The 21,297-nt window shown below is 37.5% G+C and overlaps 1 protein-coding gene across 1 annotated transcript; it reads right to left on the reverse strand.

Annotated features, from left to right (window-relative positions):
* Nucleotides 1-11,899: 11,899 nt before the first annotated feature.
* LOC136851907 (pantetheinase-like) lies at nucleotides 11,900-19,872 on the reverse strand. The gene is made up of 6 exons (XM_067126263.1): nucleotides 19,273-19,872; nucleotides 18,218-18,370; nucleotides 14,879-15,081; nucleotides 13,897-14,002; nucleotides 13,340-13,451; nucleotides 11,900-12,940 (listed from the first exon to the last, which is right to left on the reverse strand). Exons 1-6 carry the CDS (start codon nucleotides 19,576-19,578, stop codon nucleotides 12,054-12,056), a joined length of 1,767 nt encoding a protein of 588 aa, XP_066982364.1. The 5' UTR covers nucleotides 19,579-19,872; the 3' UTR covers nucleotides 11,900-12,053.
* Nucleotides 19,873-21,297: the final 1,425 nt, after the last annotated feature.

Here is a 21,297-nt window from a genome sequence, read left to right on the forward strand (position 1 = left end):
TACCTAGACCTGTCACCTCATCTCTCTTTTGATGACAGCTAAATGGATTGGGGACTTCCTTTCACAACAGGGAACCCCTGGCTGTACACCTAATTACACATCAGCCTACCAGCTGTGTAAACATGACTCTAACAGCAAAATGTATCTTATCTCTAAAATCACACAGTCAAACTAACCCTTTTAAGATCTGACACTTGGTATTTCAATAAACAGTATTGCTATACACAACACATGACAAATAATAAGAGAAAATGTATAAAAATTACAGAAAACATACTAAATTTGCAGAAAATATACATATTACAAGTTATATCATAATATATATATATATATATATATATATATATATATATATATATATATATATATATATATATATATATATATATATATATATATATATTTATATATGACTTTTTATCACATCACCATGATTCATATACAAGCATTAAGCTACAAACGTCTTTTAATATCCAGTTCAGTCTACCTCGGAAATAATATATTTTCATATATGTTATCGAAGGAAATTTTAGTTGATAATAAGTTCGTCATCCCGTGGGCTCGAACCAACGAAGGACAAGAACTCAGGACTACAGTGACGCCTTTACCCATGCAGCTAACAAGTGTGGTATTAGTTGATACCAGCTCCTACATACAAATCCCCGTCGAACTCAGGTATTTGTATTTAGAGTCTATATCAACCCACCTCTGCCATGCTGACCGTGTAGTGCGTTTGTCGCACGCAGCCACAATATGACTTTTTATCACATCACCATGATTCATATACAAGCATTAAGCTACAAACATCCTTTAATATCCAATTCACTCTACCTCAGAAATAATATATTTTCATATATGTTACCGAAGTGGAATGTTTTAGTTGATAATAAGTTCGTCATCCCGTGGGCTCGAACCAATGAAGGACAAGAACTCAGGACTACAGTGACACCTTTACCCACGCGGCCAACAAGTGAGGTATAAGTTGATACTGGTCCCACATACAAATCCCCGTCGAACTCAGGTATTTGTATTTAGAGTCGATATCAATCCACCTCTACCATGCTGACCATGAAGTGCATTTGTCGCATGCAGCCACATTATGACTTTTCATCACATCACCGTGATTCATATACAAGTATTAAGCTACAAACGTTCTTTAATATCCAATTCACTCTACCTCAGAAATAATATACTTTCATATATGTTACCGAAGTGGAATTTTTTAGTTGATAATAAGTTCTTCATCCTGTGGGCTCGAACCAATGAAGGACAAGAACTCAGGACTACAGTGATGCCTTTACCCACGCGGCCAACAAGTGAGGTATAAGTTGATACCGGCTCCCACTTACAAATCCCCGTCGAACTCAAGTATTTGTATTTAGAGTCGATATCAACCCACCTCTGCCATGCTGACCATGTAGTGCGTTTGTCGCACGCAGCCACATTATGACTTTTTATCACATCACCGTGATTCATATACAAGTATTAAGCTACAAACATACTTTAATATCCAATTCACTCTACCTCAGAAATAATATATTTTCATATATGTTACCGAAGGGGAATATTTTAGTTGATAATAAGTTTGTCATCCCGTGGGCTCGAACCAACAAAGGACAAGAACTCAGAACTACAGTGACGCCTTTACCCATGCGGCCAACAAGTGAGGTATAAGTTGATACCGGCTCCCACATACAAATCCCCGTCGAACTCAGGTATTTGTATTTAGAGTCGATATCAACCCACCTCTGCCATGCTGACCATGTAGTGCATTTGTCGCACGCAGCCATATTATGACTTCTTATCACATCACCGTGATTCATATACAAGCATTAAGCTACAAACATACTTTAATATCCAATTCACTCTACCTCAGAAATAATATATTTTCATATATGTTACCGAAGTGGAATGTTTTAGTTGATAATAAGTTCGTCATCCTGTGGGTTCGAACCAACGAAGGACAAGAACTCAGGACTACAGTGACGCCTTTACCCAAGCAGCCAACAAGTGAGGTATAAGTTGATACCGGCTCCCACATACAAATCCCCGTCGAACTCAGGTATTTGTATTTAGAGTCAATATCAACCCACCTCTGCCATGCTGACCATGTAGTGCGTTTGCGCACGCAGCCATATTATGACTTTTATCACATCACCGTGATTCATATACAAGTATTAAGCTACAAACTTCCTTTAATATCCAATTCACTCTACCTCAGAAATAATATATTTTCATATATGTCAGCATGGCAGAGGTGGGTTGATATCGACTCTAAATACAAGTACCTGAGTTCAGCAGGGATTTGTATGTGGGAGCCAGTATCAACCTATACCTCCCTTGTTGGCTGCATGGGTAAAGGCGTCACTGTAGTTCTGAGTTCTTGTCCTTCGTTGGTTCGAGCCCATGGGATGACGAACTTATTATCAACTAAAAAGTTCCTTTTCGGTAACATATATGAAAATATATTATTTCCGAGGTAGAGTGAATTAGATATTAAAGGACATATGAGTGGCTAGGATGTGTCTTTCAGCTTGCGAGGCTACAGGGCAGTTCAGACTTATTACATCTTACTCAATTTGGTAGTAGAACCCTTGAGAGAGGTACCCAAGTCTCCTCTGGATTTCAGGTGACTGGCCTATACTCTACTAAAATGAAGCATTGTGCCAAGAGTGCAATAGGAGCTCAATGGCTCTAATATAGAAGATAACAGTTTATCACTACAAATTTACAGGTTACTTGTCTAGGATGTTAGTTATGGATTTACCTAATCAGAGATCACTCATGCTACCTCTGGTGGGTGCCAGGATCATTTTGTGATGGTAGAAACTATGCAACATGGGACATACATGCCAAGGAGAGCTCGTGGCTCTATTAGGCTAATTGAACCTATTTGGCCCCTTTCTATCCTTCTTTGGATTCCTCCAAGGTTGACTCGTGAAGGTCCTGGGATGTGATAAGGGCACCAACTCTGAGGAAGACCCAGGAGTCCTGTTGGGAGCAAAGTCAGGAGTAACCCTAGAGACTACGGGAAGTCTCCCTACTCGAACTGCAGCGACAACTGAAGCAAGGGCAGTAACTGCTACTGTGTCCATGCAGGACAGTTCCCGGTTGAACACAGAAGGTGTAACAGGTTCATCCTCTGAACGCTGAGGTGACAAGGAAGAAGGATTATTGGGTGCGACAGGCTTGCAGTTGGCAATGACCAACTCAAGTAAATTTGGGTGATCCCTCGAAGGTAGATTGGTGACATGATCTGGCACTGGGATCAATTCTGCTAAGTGCTCAACCAGGAGTACCTGACAAGGAGCCTTGGGATGCAAAGCCCCTGGGTGACATTGAGTTGGGCTGAGACAGAGAATACTGTCCCAAGAGGAGGTTAGAGCCTCCAGGAATGTCTCTGGTTGTGGTGACGGATGTGATGTGTTTGCTGGGGGATCCCGACCAATTGGTGGAGTGCCCTTTTATTTTCCACATCTTACATCTTTAATAGGAAAATTCCTTTCGTGAGCAGGGAGAAATTTTCTTGTCAACTTCCTTTTACTTTGAGGGAAGAGGTTTCTGGTGGCCTTCCTTTTGTGAAGAGGGAAGACTCAACCTTTGTGAATTGGAACGATCAGCAGGAGGTTTCGCATCGGCTCTCTCTTAGATTTGTACTGCCACTTGTACTGGCACTGTGATTGCCCCTTCCATGTTCAAGGTGGGCAGACAGGAGGTGATTTGGTTGACGGTGGTATGCCTTCCAGAGTGGCGGTGCTCTTGTTGGTTGGTGCTACAGTTGGGTGCTTCAAGAGGAAGGCTGTCAGGCAGCTCAAGGGAATTGAAGGGGGAGATCCCCAGAGATCTCTGCCCAATAAGAAATCATACCCTGGCTTAATAGAGTCTAACACCCCCAGACGATGTCTGTAGTACTCTAAGGTGTTGTGACCTTGAGCTCAACTGTAGGAATGTATTTGGTTAAGTCCTCTACCCAGTTTAAGGTCCAACGTCTTTATTTTGTCAATACGTGTAGTGGCACCCGCTGGCACTCCTGACTTGGAGATCAGATTGATGTCTGCTCCGGTATCTATCAAATTGGGCAGTTCTTCTGGTGAGATAGACCGTTAATGGGAGCCACTGAGACTACTTGAGAGTGGAGCCACTCCTCGGAAGGTGTGGTGGGCCATGGGTTGGCTACCATGGCACTGGATATGAAGCGGACATGTTTTGGTGTCATGGAGTTGTGAGGTTTGTTGGGAGTTGGATGGAGAGAAGCCCTTAAACTTCTTGAAAGGCTTGGAAAGGAGATTCTTGGTAGCTTCCCCCTTAGAGTGATACTCAAACTTGGAGTGTCCAGTTGCATACTGGAGGATTTGAAGGGAGTCCATTCTTCAAGCAAACTGGCACTGTGAAATGACTGGGTGGCACTATGCATCTGTGAGATGTGCTGGAAGACGGGTGGAAGGGTCGGCCATACAACTACCTTCCATGAATGTCTAGGGTTGCTTGTCATTCATGTACACAGTGAGGGATCCAGGGGCATGAAGAAAGAAATCCCTCAGCATTATCCGGTTGAACAGATCTTTGCGTTCCATGCTCGCCAAGGGAGCGAGCCAATGCTGGACCGCCCAGGTCTTATATAGGCCCATTGGGCCCAGGTCTGACCAATTTCCTTCAGGAGAGACCTCCACCGCTGTCTCCATTTCTCCCGCGTAATCTCATAGGCTTTGGTTATGGTCCAACAAACTTCATTCATGTTACCTCTGGCACCATTATTCAGCGTGCGGAGGGCAGCCTTGGCTTTACCAATCATATGTTTGGCAAAAAGCAAGGCCCTTTCTGTATCTGTGGTATTGCAGTTAGAGAAAAGCACTTCTTCCTCTTCCACCCATGCCTCTAGCTCGTCATCATTCCATTTTGGCATGAGCAAGTTAATGCTAGATTTATTAGAATGAGGCATAGAAGGTGTGGGGTTAGCAGCTTGTTGTTGATCCAGAGCTATGGCACTGTCTTGTCGGGCTGTCAGCAGCTTGAGCTCCTTTTCCTTCGGAGCCATTTCTTGTTGCCATTGGTCTTCTCTCTCCTTCTGCTGTTCTTCTCTTTCCCCCCTTTCTCTTTCCTCCTTTGCTAGTTGTATTTCCATTGTTCTTCTCTGTCCTTCCTTTGCCCTTCTCTTTCCTTCCTTTCACTTTCTGCCTTCACCAGTTCATACTGCCATTTATCTTCTCTTTCTTTCTTTTCTCTTTGCAGCATGACATAAAGCTGCATCTGTACCCACTGGGTTAGCTGCTCTGCCTGTAGCCCCACATCTTTCCCCATATCCACCAAGGTCCTGTAAGTTTCCAGCGACATGTTGTTGAAGGGGTAAGGTGTGTTAAAATAAGCTAGGAATCTAGCCATGCAAGTGATGTCATGGGATGGCACTCGGCTTTTGGTGGAGTGGATGGGAAATCACACTTTGGAAGTGTTCCTTGCATTGATACTAAGGCTGGAATGCACCTGTTATAAGGTGTCACTGTGCCTGAGTGTGCCATTAAATGGTCACACGAAATGGAGCACTCCTTAGTGAGAGAAAGCGTTTTAGGATTCATGGACACATAGTGGCTCGTGGTATTGTTGGGGGACACGCTAATTGTTGGCACTCACTATTTGATAGCACAGGTGCAATTGTGTAAAAAACAGGACTCTTTTGGGCGGCACTGGTGTGCCTGCAGGTACAAAAGAATGGCGCTAATTAACTTTCCAGTAAATTGTTTGAAAGGAAATGGCACTGTGCAAGAAACAGAGCGCACGTAATGAGTAATAGAAAAAGGTCAGGCACTTCATGTGGGTTACTCGGTTGACAATGCACCCAATCGGTGGCACTTCAAAGGGGAACTCCCTTAGTTGGCACATGTGATCAGCTAGTTCCTAAGAAGCAAAAGGTTGCAGACTCCCTCTCGCTATGAGGGAGGAAGTCAAAGGTTGTGGACTCCCTTCCACTATAAGGGAGGAAGTCAAATATTGTGGATTCCCTTTCACTATGAGGGAGGAAGTCAAATATTGTGGACTCTCTTTCGCTATGGGGGAGGAAGTCATGGTGGGACTTAAGATCGCTGTCCGCAGGCCTTGGCCCAAGCGGTATTCGCCAACACACACTCGGAGATTTGCACTCGGTGTGGGTAGTTGCTTGCAGTTTAAACACAAGTCCTAAGACTTACCCACTGTGCAGTACAGTTTGCTCAACTGCGGTTTACTGGTTTTGGTTGCCTTTCTTTTCTTTTAAGAAATGGCTCGAGCACCTGCTCAGTAACCTGAAAGCGCTTAAGGAATAGCTTGTGAGAATTTACACAAGCGACGTGGAGACGTGTGTGTAAAATTGTGAATGCATTATGTGTAAAATAAATAAAAGATAACAAAAGACAATATATGCTGATGACTGTAGGGGATATCACAGATTTTGTTTAACACATAACCTTGGGGTTCTGATTTTGATTTTTAACACTTGACTGTTGGAAATCAATAGTTTGTATTTATCAAGTGATATATCTACAACAATTAACAAAACATTCCTCCTATAAATTTGGGTATTAGGATAGCGTACATTTAAAGAATAACCGAATTCTTCTTCTCTCTCTCTCTCTCTCTCTCTCTCTCTCTCTCTTCCAAATGAGTAGCATAATAATACTGACTAGGATTTTGCGCTTTAATAATGGAATTGGCTATGCCCTCGAAATGGACAACTATAACAATAATAATAAAGGTGTGTACTTGTCACCAGCTTGAAAGTAATTTGTAAAAATTTAAAGTACTTGGAGAATGATTCCCTAACAATAATATCAAGCTTATGCAAATAACAAAATGCTTAAGTGTATAACGACAGTGCAGTGAGGCATTTCACTGGTCAATGATTTAAAATGGCTGTCTTGTTATGACAGTGACAGCTGAGTCAAGATGGCTGCCTTTTGTTTTGACGGGATCACGTGTGATTTGTTGAGAATGAAACCTGGCGGTTAATTAGTAACATTACAAAATTTACTCCCGAGTACACTAAGACAAAATGAAATCTTTCTTATTTATGAGACAATTTTTAATTACTGATCTCTTGTATGCGAATATAATGCAAATACTTCTATAGGTAAGAGATATGTAAATGATACAGTGATTACTCTAGGAACTATGACTTTGGAACTAAGCGAACTTTCCATGTGAGCGAAATTATCTTATGAGAGGCAGCTCGCTGGACTTAGAGGCAGCTGCGTAGGTTGCCAGTGCTGGTATTTCTAAGCTTCGTGGATAAATAAAATTCCACGTGACCTATTTGAGAGTAAGTTGCAACCCTTTCTCCTGATTCATGCAATAAGCTGACTCCTAACTGACCTAATCATGCAATATTGCCACATACAAGACAAATCCCCTGCTAAATAATTAACTCACACCATGCTAATCAAGTTTCTTGAACAAGACATCGTTTGTCCGATGCTGGGCAAGTTTGCAGTCTATAGTTTGAGCTCGCCAACTTAAGAATTTTATGGCGCTGCCTGCATTTTTCACTTTCACCTTCCACTTTGAATTCATTTCCTATTACAAAAGTCTTTTCAGCATGCATTTAGTCACTAATTTGCTACCTATTGCACTTTAATCAAACAAACACTGAGATTTTAAAACACTACCTCGTTCCTTACCAATCTTGCCTTGGAGATTTTGTTAAAAAAATCAAATGATTTGTTTTTCAGGTTCAAATAATTCCTAATAGTCATAGCTTGTAGCAATTGCTAGTTGCTAGTCGACTGCAAGGTCCTGGTGAGGCCATCACTTTTACATTCTGACCTCGGTGTGTTACTTTAATTAGGTAATTACTAAGATAAGCCTTGGACAACACATCACCGTGGTCAGTTGTAAATACCAAATAATACATGAAATATACAAAAATTACATATAGGATTATTGATAGGTCGCCAATTGAAATTTCTGATCAATACAAGGTTCTACTTTATTGTACACAATGTAGGCATTTCAATTAACAGAATACTGATCCAACTCTCAATTAAAAAAATATTGCTACAATTGAATAGTGCAACAGAGAGCCAGAGGCTTAGGACTTCCAGTACATTGAGATATCTTAAAATGTTACAAATACCTGCCACAGTGGGGCAGACTTCTCTAGGCAAGACGGATGGCAGGAAGATGAGGGTGAACAATATAACAAGTGTCTGGAAATAGAATAATTCCAGATAAAGCTTCGTGGAAATGTGGTTCTCTCAGAGGCAATTATAATCACATGGGAAGAGTGATTTAAGGGTAACTGGAAGCTAGGGATGATTAATTCACAAATTCAATTCACACCAGGAAGTACTTTAACATTAGGAAACGGGATTTCAAGGATACTTTCCTGGGAAGAGAAAATGAGGAGAGGAAATAGGAGATTCAGGATAAGGATCAGAGAACTGATAACTTGTATGCCCAAACAGACGTACTGTGGATTGCCTTTGCAAGCGCACTTTGCAATAGAGGCTGGATGACCTAAAATGTCTTCTTTGGACCTCATGAACTGGCTTGTGGGTTGGCTGCTTGTAGCCTGATTAAGGTTCCAGTTCACAGAAAGAGTGCCATGGAGGACACGGGCCCAGTCGGCATGTGGCATGGCGAATGATTGACAGCGAGACTGTTCTCACTGAGATGGAGCAAAAGACTGGGAGGGCATGCAGGTCTTGACCTGCTTACATCACTGTGGTTTCCGCCTGTGGGCAGATGCTGTTTCTTCAAAATAGATGCATCATCTGGTATCTGTATATAACATTCGAGAAGCCGGTATAAAAGCTCACACAATAGGAGTCTAATTGAAAAAAGGATTAAAATCTGGTATGTTCCTTTCCACAGTGACTAATCTAACTTTCTACCTGAACCCTTTTTGACTGACACATCTCAAAAGTGCCCTCTTGCTTCTCTATAGTTAGGGTGTGGCTGGCTAACCACCCCCCCCCCAAAGCATAGGATTCTAGCCCGTATCATAATTACGCAAAAGACATGAACGGCGAATATCTGTAATCATAATATATATATATATATATATATATATATATATATATATATATATATATATATATATATATATATATATATATTATTGTTAAAGATTTGTTCCTCCCTCGTCTGACAGCTAGTAATTAATTTATTCAGGGAATAATTTCACCTTTCATTTGACTGTAGGGCCAAGAAAACATGGCGGGCGAGGTAGACCAAGCGTATTTTGAACTAAGAAAGGACAGTTAACGCTTGTTTTAACTCATGTAGGAACAGCCCCCACCTCAGTTGACCTGGGGTAAACAATAGGAAAGCCCCCTCAACCCCCATCACACGATAGGAGCGGCCTATCCACTAGGGGAATGGGAGGCGCATCCAGGCAGTGAGATAAATAGGAACTTAACCTCTAAGTACTTAATCTTAAGATCTACTTTTTCTCCACGCCTTTGCTGGCTGTATGACTCTTTGCAGATCGACATAGGCCAAGATTTTGAAGCAAACAACCATGGAGGACGCACTCTGGATATCTGGGTGAGCCACTCCGCGTCTACATACCGCCTGAGAAACGCGAGCGGTCCTTCCTTCCATACGCTGGTGAAAACTAACTTCAGTAACCGGCCTAGTCTCTCATGTTTAGTGCACACATCTGCAGGCCCAGGTATGTTGACCGCAATTAGTCAGTAAGCCAGCCCTTTCCCTCCCCCTGAAATTCCTTGATTTTTCCATTCCTTCAAACCTCAATTTTCTTCTTCCTAAAGAGCAGTCCCTTTGTTAAGTCACCCTACTTCAAGCAGCCCGTGAATCACCACATGACTTGCTTTGAAATCAACCTAATATGATTCAGTGATAAGTATTCAAATGTTCCCTCTAAAGTGTAAATTAAGGGCAAATTAATTTAAGTAACTCAGGTGATCAATTCCTCCCTAGTGAGTAGATTCTTTGTGTTTATTTAGTAACAAGGGAGGTCTCCTTTTTCCCCACCATGTTTGTACTAACTCCGGAATTCTCTTCCAGGAGGCACCAAACCCTGCCCAGTTGCAAATCTTTGCCAGGACCCATTAATGACTGCCATCCAAAGTTCGCAACTATTCCTGGTCGCAGCCTGATTGCAAGGATCTGTTGCCCACACAGAAATCATCTTAATTAACTAATTACCATTATCCTGGAATTCACCCCCTCAAATGTATTACTGTCTGTGAATTGATGCATTTTAGCATGACAGAGTCATTTGTTTTAATGGGGATTGTTGTATCTGTGGCCCCTCATATTTACCTTGCATGCCTGTAAATTACTGCATCACTGATCTATCATATGTGATTTGTGTCTGTAAATTGTTACATTTTTGGTCTCACATATTTGCCCTATTCTCTGTGAATAAACCCCTTTTGACTGTAAAAGAATTCTAATTCCAACAGCGACCTTCATTATTTACGTAAATCAAGGAAGAATCTAAGGTGAGTTTCCAGTAGTTTTCCTTTTTGTTCATAATCTTGGCCCCCCTTGGTACGAAGGCAGTCTATAGTAATAAATTATTCCAATTTCCATCCACACCGAGGACCCAGTTTATGACAATATATATATATATATATATATATATATATATATATATATATATATATATATATATATATATATATATATATATATATATATATATATATATATATATATATATATATCCCTAACAGAACTCATGAACTGTCCTGTACATGCCAGTATGCGAATGAATACGCAGTCCGGCAACAATCCATTAACATACACAAACGCCTAACAACGGATAATACTTATAAATCCTTCCGCAACTTGATAGTACTAAAACTGTGTTGCAAATATATTGCTAAAGTTGAAAAGCAGGGCATGTCAAGGCTGTAACCATTTCAACACTGCTAGAGGTACTTTTGATGAGAGGGTTAGGGGCGAGTAACGAAACGTCAAGAGAGAGAGAGAGAGAGAGAGAGAGAGAGAGAGAGAGAGAGAGAGAGTCCGTTTAGCACGTAAGCCACATTGCTTTATTGTACATTTATTTTTTAGTTCATTTTTAATTTGGATTTTCCCTGATTGTCAACTTTTTCCGAAATTTGTACTTATATTCAAACTGTTAGGCTCAATATAATTTTGTCTATTATCTATCCACAACCGTGGACTCTATCCAACCTGTCCTCTTAGAATCAGTTCTTAACAGGATTTGTTGAAATGCTTTACGTGGCCTTTATCCTGAGTTTTGTATTTGTGTTCGTTACCCATCAGCTTTAAACCCAATTTGGAAAATGTAAACTATATCTAACCCTCATTCCATCTTGAGATTCTGTTCCTTATTTAGCCTCTTCCTTTATACCTTTATACAGAAGACAATTCATTTAAAAAAAAACGAGTCTTGAATCGTAAAAGAATGAATATTCACTAAAGATAATATAATATTTAATAAGAAGTAAATAGGAGCTGTACCGACGATCTATTCGCCTAAAAATGAATTTCAGACTTTTTTAAGAAGATTTACTTATCAAATGGACCTCGAAATGGAAGACAATTGTGCTGAACAAACATACACATCCTTTGTCTCATAGTTGTATGTCATCTTTTTACATTGCCTCAGTAAATGTTTTGTGTTCGTACAATGTGAACAAACAACTCCTATAAAATATTTTATAAATTTGAAAGAAAAATATGATTATAAAATTTGGTTTCGATGTTAGAATGCACAGGTAAATATGATATACCAATATCCTTCTCCACCTCTTATTATTCATTGTTTAAAATATGTGGTATAAAGATGTATACATTTGGGAGAGTGCTTACATAATTTGAAAGCAGAATATTAAATCGCTATTTTTTTAGCAATTATTTATAGCAAAATAATATAATCCAAGCATTGCGCAAGAGAATGTTGATCTAAAAGTAAGGCAAATAATAATACTGCTCATATTCTTTTTATTTTTAATGCATAACTCGCCATAATCAAACGTAGAATAGTTTTAAAACAAAGTGGCTAATGTCCTTACTTTAAACACCAATGACAATAAAATAATTCTAACTAAAAGAAATTTTCACCTTATCAGGCTGTTCGTGAAATTTCAGTGGTTTGGGTCCCTGGAGAACCACCTGCTATACAGATTCAACATGGAGAGGTCATTCACTTCCTCGTGAAGATGTATGATCGCGTGATAATGGTCTGGCGATTCACTGAGTGTATAGTTCCATTTTTCAGGACTGAAAAGCTGCAAGGCGTCAGTAAAAACGGATGGATAAATATAACGGTCACTGAATGTTCCAGAAAGTGAATATGCTCTGAATGCTGACTCAGGAACATGTGCTTCATCAAAATGGGCACAACTGTCAACGGTTTCATTGAGGCAAAGTACTACCCCGCAGACCTGCACGTACTGGAGATAGAGACCTTCGAGTTTTTTTACTATACCGCTGTAGGCGATGAGCATGTAAACAATATCTTCAGGTTCTTCAGCAGGGTATTCGTAAGTCACATTGCAGCACAGGTTGTCCTCATGGCAAAGCTCCTGGAAAGCAAAGTCACCTGGGGAGGTTCTCTCTAAGATGACATTATTGTAATGGCTGAGGTCCTCACGGAAATATTCAATTTCCATGTTCTGGTTTGTATTTTGTTTATGTATCTTTTTACCATTCATCATCAACTCCATTGCATTTGTTTGTCTCTTTTCCATCTGTGTTGGGCCCAACAGAGGCAAATCGTCAAAAGCTTTATAATTGAAAACTTCAGAGGCACCTGGTTGATGCCTTTTTGCAGATGGCGCAGCCGACTTCGTTTTCACTTTTCCCACTATAAGCGTGTTGCCTGACGAAGTATCGTAGATATAATAGTCAGGTTCAGAATACACACCTCTGAAGATTCCTACCCCTAAAAGCCCACCTGGAGGGTCATATATGTTGGACGCAACGAAATTTACATTGTTTCCTTGACTGAAACCCTTCCAGATCTGGGGAGCTGAAAGGAAGAAAGGTGATATAATTTTGTGCACAGGTGACAAAAGGCAATTAAGAGCAATTATTCGAAAAACAATGATTGTTTTTATTGCAAACGACTTATGCACAAAATGATGGGGATATGTTAACAGGCTAATAATTTCCAAGTAACCTATAGGTGCATTACTTGAACAATATATACAGAGTATATATATATATATATATATATATATATATATATATATATATATATATATATATATATATTTATTAATATACATATACATATGTGTGTATATATATTATATATATAATATATATATATATATATATATATATATATATATATATATATATATATATATATATATGTGTGTGTGTGTGTGTGTGTGTGTGTGTGTGTGTGTATATTGATACATACCTGTAAGAGATGGGAGTTCATCAAACCAAGCTGTACTCAGAAGGACATCTCGTATTCCTAGGTTGTAGATGTTGCTAACAGCTGGAGTTTCGTAGAGTATATCAAAACAAATCTGAAGGGATAACCATGTCTGATTCTGAACTTGCGTGAGAAATGCGCACGCCTACGTCTATGGAGTTTAATATATTATAGAAGACTTCCTGAATATTTCTTATGGATAATTCTATTCTCTAATTAAATTATATACATATATACAGATATATATATATATATATATATATATATATATATATATATATATATATATATATATATATATAATTATATATATATTTATATATATATATATATACATATATATATATATATATATATATATATATATATATATATATATATATATATATATATATATATGTGTGTGTGTGTGTGTGTGTGTGTGTGTGTGTAAAATATGCAAGAAAGAGAGTGTATTTGTCACCCATACTTAATATTTCAGAAAGTATTTCATATTATTTACTAGGTAAAAATCGAGATGAATTCTTCCCAGTTCTCACCAACAACGTAAATGTTACACCAAACGAGGTCTCGAAGGTAGCAGCTGAATCGGGATCTGTTCCTGGGGTGAACACGGCTTCCCCATATAGGTGTTTCTTTCGGTACCTGAGACGTACATGAACACTGTATTCTACATCTTGACGATCTTCAAGGTAATTCTCTCTCTCTCCTCTCTTTCTCTCTCTCTCTCTCTCTCTCTCTCTCTCTCTCTCTCTCTCTCTCTCTCTCTCTCTCTAATCAAGTTATGGTCTCAGCATCAAATTAATAATCAAATTTCGAGTAACCAGTAAGCAGTACAATGCAATGAAATATGATTTTAAAAAGTATAAAAAATGATTCAACGAAATAAACAGAAGTCTTGATACTCGCTTTATTTGAAACATTAAAAGTGGAAACAGGACTATCTGTAAATAAGTAAGTTAACAAACTGTTAAAGTCAAAATGTAATACAATGAAAAATTAATGAAAGTATGGCCCACAAACGTTACAGCAATACATTTATATATAAAACATGAGCAACAGTTTATATCAGCACTGAAGTAAATTGCAAAACCCCTTAGATACACTCATTCATTCGTATTAATAGTTACACTATTCTTCTTAAAGCACCACTTTTGAATACAAAGGAAATAATATCTAAATGAATCATCAGCTAGGAAACCTTTCTTGCGATAGCGCAATCAACCACAATGACCAAAGATTAAGTCAGAAGACCTCTGTAGCATTCATCGCACGAAAGTAAATGGTGTCGATTGAGAAACAAATGGGGTCTTTTCCTTAACTGTCAGTTACATTGAACTACACTGGAACTTTTGAGTGACTTCTCATGAACGTGAATGAAATGAGTAATTTCCAGGTTTATGAATAGACAATATAAAGACATATGTAAACAAGAAAATAATCAGATCATAAATGAAAACTGATAATTCAAAACGAATCACAGTTGACTAAGAGATCGCGTCATTTGCACTTTTTCATTACCTGGCCACAACAGCTCCGGCATCGTCGAAAACTACCTGGGTATTGTGGAATATGCAGCCAGGGGGTGCACCGGATACATCGCTGGTCTCACTAAATGCGAGATCTTCACCAAAGGCAGTCTCAGAGCAGTTTGTCTGTTCGGCAAGGTCCACCACGAGGTACATGCCCTTTTCCATCGCTGCACAACTGAGTTCCTTTATGATCTTTAATGGGAATGATAAGATAGAATAGATATAGTGGCAAGAAATGAGCACTGACCCACTAAGACGCAGCGCTACTGATCTTTATCATACAAGTGTTCCTGCTCTTTGTATAATAATGGTCTTCCTTTTCATTACCTGTTTACTCCAACTATCCTGCACCTTCTAAGTCTTACGCTCCTACTCCTAACACTTATGAATCATGTAGTCTTATTACCTATCTATAGTCCTCCATTCTTTCTACATTACCAACACACATGGCCCCTAGAATAAAAAGGGGGTAAAGTCACACATGGCCAAAAAAAATTTTTTTTTCATAAAAGGGAGCATCACCATTGAATCTTTAAACCCATAGAGTTTTACTCCAAAATTCGCATCCAAAGTATGGTCAGTATGGCATTGTATCAAAGAACCCAAATCTGCAGACACACCCCTACAGCAACCATTCTTCCCTAGTATTGTGTAGAAAGGTGGTAATTTCACTTGTCACCAACGGGAATGGTTAATGTTTTTTTTCTATTTTTTTTTTATTTTTTTGTAATAACTAGTCATGAATAGCCATCCTAATGCATGACTAGTCATGCCTAGTCATCATAACTATGTTTGCTTTAGGAATGGGAACCAACTTGTCACCAATGGGAATGGTTAATGGTTTTTTCCTATTTTTTACCATTTTTTTGAATAACTAGTCATGAATAGCCACCCTGTTGCATGACTAGTCATGCCTAGTTATCATAACTATGTTTGCTTTATGAATGGGAACCAACTTGTCACCAATGGGAATGGTTATTGGTTTTTTTTTCTATTTTTTTACCATTTTTTTTAATAACTGGTCATGAATAGCCATCCTAATGCATGACTAGTCATGCCTAGTTATCATAACTATGTTTGCTTTATGAATGGGAACCAACTTGTCACCAATGGGAATGGTTAATGGTTTTTTTTTTATTTTTTTTCTATTTATCATTTTTTTGAATAACTAGTCATGAGTAGCCATCCTGTTGCATGACTAGTCATGCCTAGTTATCATAACTATGTGTGCTTTATGAATGGGAATAAAAATTTGGCTGCTATTCACCATCTGAGGACAGAAAAGCAGTTTTAAGTTGTGCAAATTGCAAGAAAGTAATCTAGCAGACTCTACCACTAGTCACAACTAGCACTTTCTAGTCAGTAGTTCTAGAGCCTAATTTTTTCCTTATATAAGCGATATTCTCCATAAAATTTCCTATCTATAGGTTTTTTAAAATTTAAAATAGATAAAAAAATAACCGAGCTACAATATTTTGAAATTTGCACAACTTTAACTTGTTTTTCCCGCATTTTTTTTTTTTTTTTGTATTGTGGCTTTACCCCCTTTCTACTCTAGGGGAATATATATATATATATATATATATATATATATATATATATATATATATATATATATATATATATATATATATATATATATATATATATATATATATATATATATAATAGACCTCGACAGTTCCTTCTGAGGTGAGGATGATGCCTGCTGAAATAAAAAGTATATGGTATGTCTACAATTGTATTTGTATACGTGTGAGTACATATGCATACGCATAACAATGTATACAGTGACCTTGACTCGTTTTAAGAACTGAGAAATACGAGCTATCCAGGCTAACGAAATTCTGTCCATTTAGTATTGCAACACTCTAACCAACATTTACTATAGACGCAGGATTAGGTCTCGAAATCAATCGGCGGCTTCTGAAAATATCTATACATCGAAATGATTCTGAAATCTGTTCGTTATTTGATTGTGAATTTTCATTCATATGAAGCTAAGCATGGCCAATAGGATTATATAAATAAAATATTATTTAGTGATTCATTGTTGTAAATTTGTTATATGCCACTGCGTCAAGCCCAGGGAATTTTTCGCTCCTGCAAACAAGTAAAAGTTTCGATTTCCCAGAGTAAAGTTCAGTGTTTGATATACATTGTATCTGTATCATTTTCGATGTTATTACTAGAGAAAAAATCGTATTTTGCCGCACTGAATGCTTCAGAAAAGACTAACAAATTTTTGCCTGTTAATTTTTAATTATCATTCCTTAGCTTACAATTTCTATTAATGCTTTTAACTACTGCTTAGATAATGCTGTCTAAATATTGTTTGTCTTCCAGATAAAATTGTAATACATGAACCTCCATTTTATGCTATGTCAGTTCATATGACAAGTTAGCATTCTTTTAATTTAATCTCCACTCCTTTAAGATCAGGACTCTAACTTTCCCATCAAGTTCAATTAATCAAGTGCCTTTACATGATTTTCTCCTCTATGAGTCTTCGGCTGGGTGAAGGCTCGACTACGTCTTCACGCCGCCTTGTGCATGATAAAAATGGAGTAATGGTAATGAGAACAATCAATGAAGTAGAAATGAAGTAAGAAGAGAATAGGGGGCAGGACGAAGGAAGAACTAACCTGAAACGTAACTGCCTGTTACAAAACCTGAAAACACAGCTGCTGTAATTGACAGTATGTTCCATACTTTTATTCTTGAAGTACAGCGGAAAATTTCCAAAATTCTTCCGTAAATATTTCAAAGCATGACGAATGGGGCTATCTTAAGTACTCCTACTTGACGAACAGTGAATCAAATATCATGACGGGACAAAAAAAAAAAAATGATCGTATTGAAAGCTCAATAAGTAACCAGACATTTTTCAAGTACTGAAAAATCCATAAAAATCAATTAATTAAACACTACAGTATACAGAAATTCACACCTCTGTGTGCACAAGTAATCACTAGAAGAAATTAAGTTTCATAAGGGACTCCTGCATCTGATCGACAGGTTTGTGTCAAGTCCCTCTCATAAGATCATTGCATACAAACACAGATGGATCTGAATACTTTAATTCTATTTCTCTATTAAAAAGGAATGAAATGCCTCTATATTCCCAGAGTAGGTACGAACTCACATCGGCTGGGAAAAATTTATCTTTTTTGCAAAGTCAGTTTAAGATTCTTCGAGAACCATTGAAACATTATCGCCAATTACCGGTTACAATATCAACGTTCGAATATCGCGTGAGGAAAAATAAGCGATTTGCATTTGCAATGAAATTCTTTAAAACTCTTTCCAAACAACTGAAACCCCTTACTTTGCTCGAATTCTTGACGTCGCCGTATTCACAGGGTACTTCTTTGTCCACTGGGTCCGGAACGACCTGTGTTTGAGTCATAAAAACGTCCCAGGTCAAACCGAAAGTCATGCTGGTTAAGCCACACTCTGGGAACACGATGATTTGGGCGCCCTGGGTCAAATATAAAAAAAAAGATAAATATGGAGACGAATTTTAGACATCTCAATTCAGGCTACCCTCCAAAAGTTCCCCTAATTCCGTTTTCCTTTATATGAAATCTTTGAAGATAAATTTACCAAAATAGCCATAGTTAGAAATATCTTTCATCTTCCAGCATCGATACCAGTAAAAATATATCACCGGTAAAACCTGGAATTTATAACGTAATCAACTAAGCTGAGAGTTTTATTTGTATAACAAAATCAACGGAAGTTGGGAATTGCAATCAAAGACACGAAAATCCAGAGTAATTAATAAGTGGCAAAAGTTCTAATAAAAGTAGAGTAAAAGACTATCAATGGTACATCATGGACGTCTTGGTAATTAAGGAAGTTATTTCGAAAGAAATGACACGCAAACGTTAAATATTTACATAAATTGAAAGGACCTCAAAGATCTTGTGAAAATTTTTCAATTACAAATTTATATAACTAGGACAATATACAGGGTCATACACAAAAATAACAATACTATAAAAAGACATTGATTTTATAGAAGAATAGAAAGTTGTGAAGCCCTCTTAAACTTAATCTCTCCTTCATTTGGGAAGGAAAATACTATGGACCCAGAGAGCAAACGTTCATAAAATAGTTTGATATGCTTCTATAATAGTTATAACATCAAAAATATTCTGTCTTCCCTTTATGTAAAATTGTTAGAGACTGTCTTCTATTGATTTACATTTAGAAGGCGGGGGTTACCGTTAGCATATCACTAGCAAATCATACTGACAAAAAATTTAACGAATAAATAACTTGTGGGAACCGATCAGCTAAGATTTCCGTAACAACAATATCAACGATAACAAAAGACAGATTCATCTCACATAATATAGAAAGTAAAAGAGTACTTGCCATGTCTTTGGCCTCTCCAGCATACTGAATAAATACTCTCGCATTTTCCTCCAGTACAGCCAGACCTCCCACAGAGAGATCATCATACGGGGCATATTGTAATGTTGCTACTATGTATTCCACTTCCGTTTCTGCTGTCGTGTCTTTGTGGACAAACTCTTTCGCCGTTTCCCCCTTTCGATGCGCTTGTAGGGTTGACTGGAAGTCATATTTCTGTTCTCTGCCAGTCTTTCCATTATCTTGTCCTGCCACGACAAGACATGACAGATAAAGACATATGAATACGTATGAAGAGCTTAGTTTCATATTTAGTAGCGCACTGCTGCTTAACCTAACTGGCTTCGAGTATTAATAAGGTTCTTATCAGTGGTGAGCATGGCAGCAGGGTGGGGGGCACCGAGAACGCAAATTTCCATAAAAAAAGACAAAAATGAAATAAGCTGGGAGACGTCAGATGCGTGGACTCTCAAGTGCATATTTGAGATAAAAAGTTTGCAAAAAATTTTCTTCCTTTTGATTTTTGAACACTTAACATAAAAGTTATAATTTCTTTATCTTGATAATATAGATTTTCCACAAAACTCTTATGTTGCAAGGTGCGACTCACTGTTTGCTGGGTTGTTTAAATATATTGAATTTTCTATATCTTGTATAAGATCTCTCTTGAAACACTAGATCAGAAGGGGAGAAATATTTACACATGGTAAGACCAAGGAGTTTTCAGCTCCTTGTCGAAAGGCGTTTGGATCAATAGAATGCTCTCTCTCTCTCTCTCTCTCTCTCTCTCTCTCTCTCTCTCTCTCTCTCTCTCTCTCTCTATATATATATATATATATATATATATATATATATATATATATATATATATATATATATATATATATATATGTCTATATATTTCTATATATGCATATATATATATGTATGTATGTATATATAATATATATATGTATATATATTTAAATATATGCATATATATGTATGTATATATATATAATATATATATATATATATATATATATATATATATATATATATATAATATATGTGTGTGTGTATGTGTGTGTGAGAGAGAGAGAGAGAGTCTTTAAGTATGCAATGCATTGTCTTCATATCTGGAAAGCTGTCATCAAAATCGCAGGGCACTGTGAGCGTTCCTCAAGAAATGAAGGTGCCAAAGATATGAGTATCGTGTTCTTTTCATCACTTTATACCCACAGTTTTCACTATACCTATATAATTATCGAAGGTATTAATTATAAGCATGAATCTGAAAGGCGTCCATATACAGGCTCTTATTGAGTTCCAAAATGATCAAAAGTCCACTGATCCATTCTTTAACTCAGTTACTATTAATGTTCGCAAACATGACATCCAAAGTGCTCTTGCAATGAGCGAGACCTGTGTGATTCATTGCCACAATATAGATGATTCTATTCATGAAGGAATGTGCATCTATAATCATACTTGAAGTTTTTAGACGAATTTATGTTGTTGAGTTTGTTCCTTTAACTAAGTTAGCCGGTCGGAAAACTGAAAATTTTTATATACTTTAAATCTGATAAGAAAAATAAAATGAAGATCGAGGGAGCAAGAATAGTGCATATCCCAAAAAGAGGTGGATAAACCAGTTTCTAAAAGGAAAGTCACAGGAAAAATCAGAGCAGCAGGAGGACAGTGGAGGTCATTGGGAAATTGCCAGACATTATGCACTAAATATTAAATGTAGTGTCCTGAAATATATTATTTTTGTCTAATATGGCGTAACTAGTTAGACATCAGTCAGATCACATACTCAGAGGGTGAACTTAAATATATATAGAAACACTTGACTGATAATAAGTAAATAAACCAGTGGAAAATTAGCATGTGAATATAATTGATATCCTCTTGAAAATTTACAGTATTTGACACAAAGCTTCTTTAAGGTTAAAGTACTTATTTTTAAAATTCATTTATTTTATATCTATGAACATGAAGACTTCAAGAGCAAAGAGATAAAGAAAAGCTCTACTTAGGAGTTGG

Source organism: Macrobrachium rosenbergii, chromosome 24 (genome assembly GCF_040412425.1).
Source record: "Macrobrachium rosenbergii isolate ZJJX-2024 chromosome 24, ASM4041242v1, whole genome shotgun sequence".
Classification (NCBI taxonomy): domain Eukaryota; kingdom Metazoa; phylum Arthropoda; class Malacostraca; order Decapoda; family Palaemonidae; genus Macrobrachium; species Macrobrachium rosenbergii.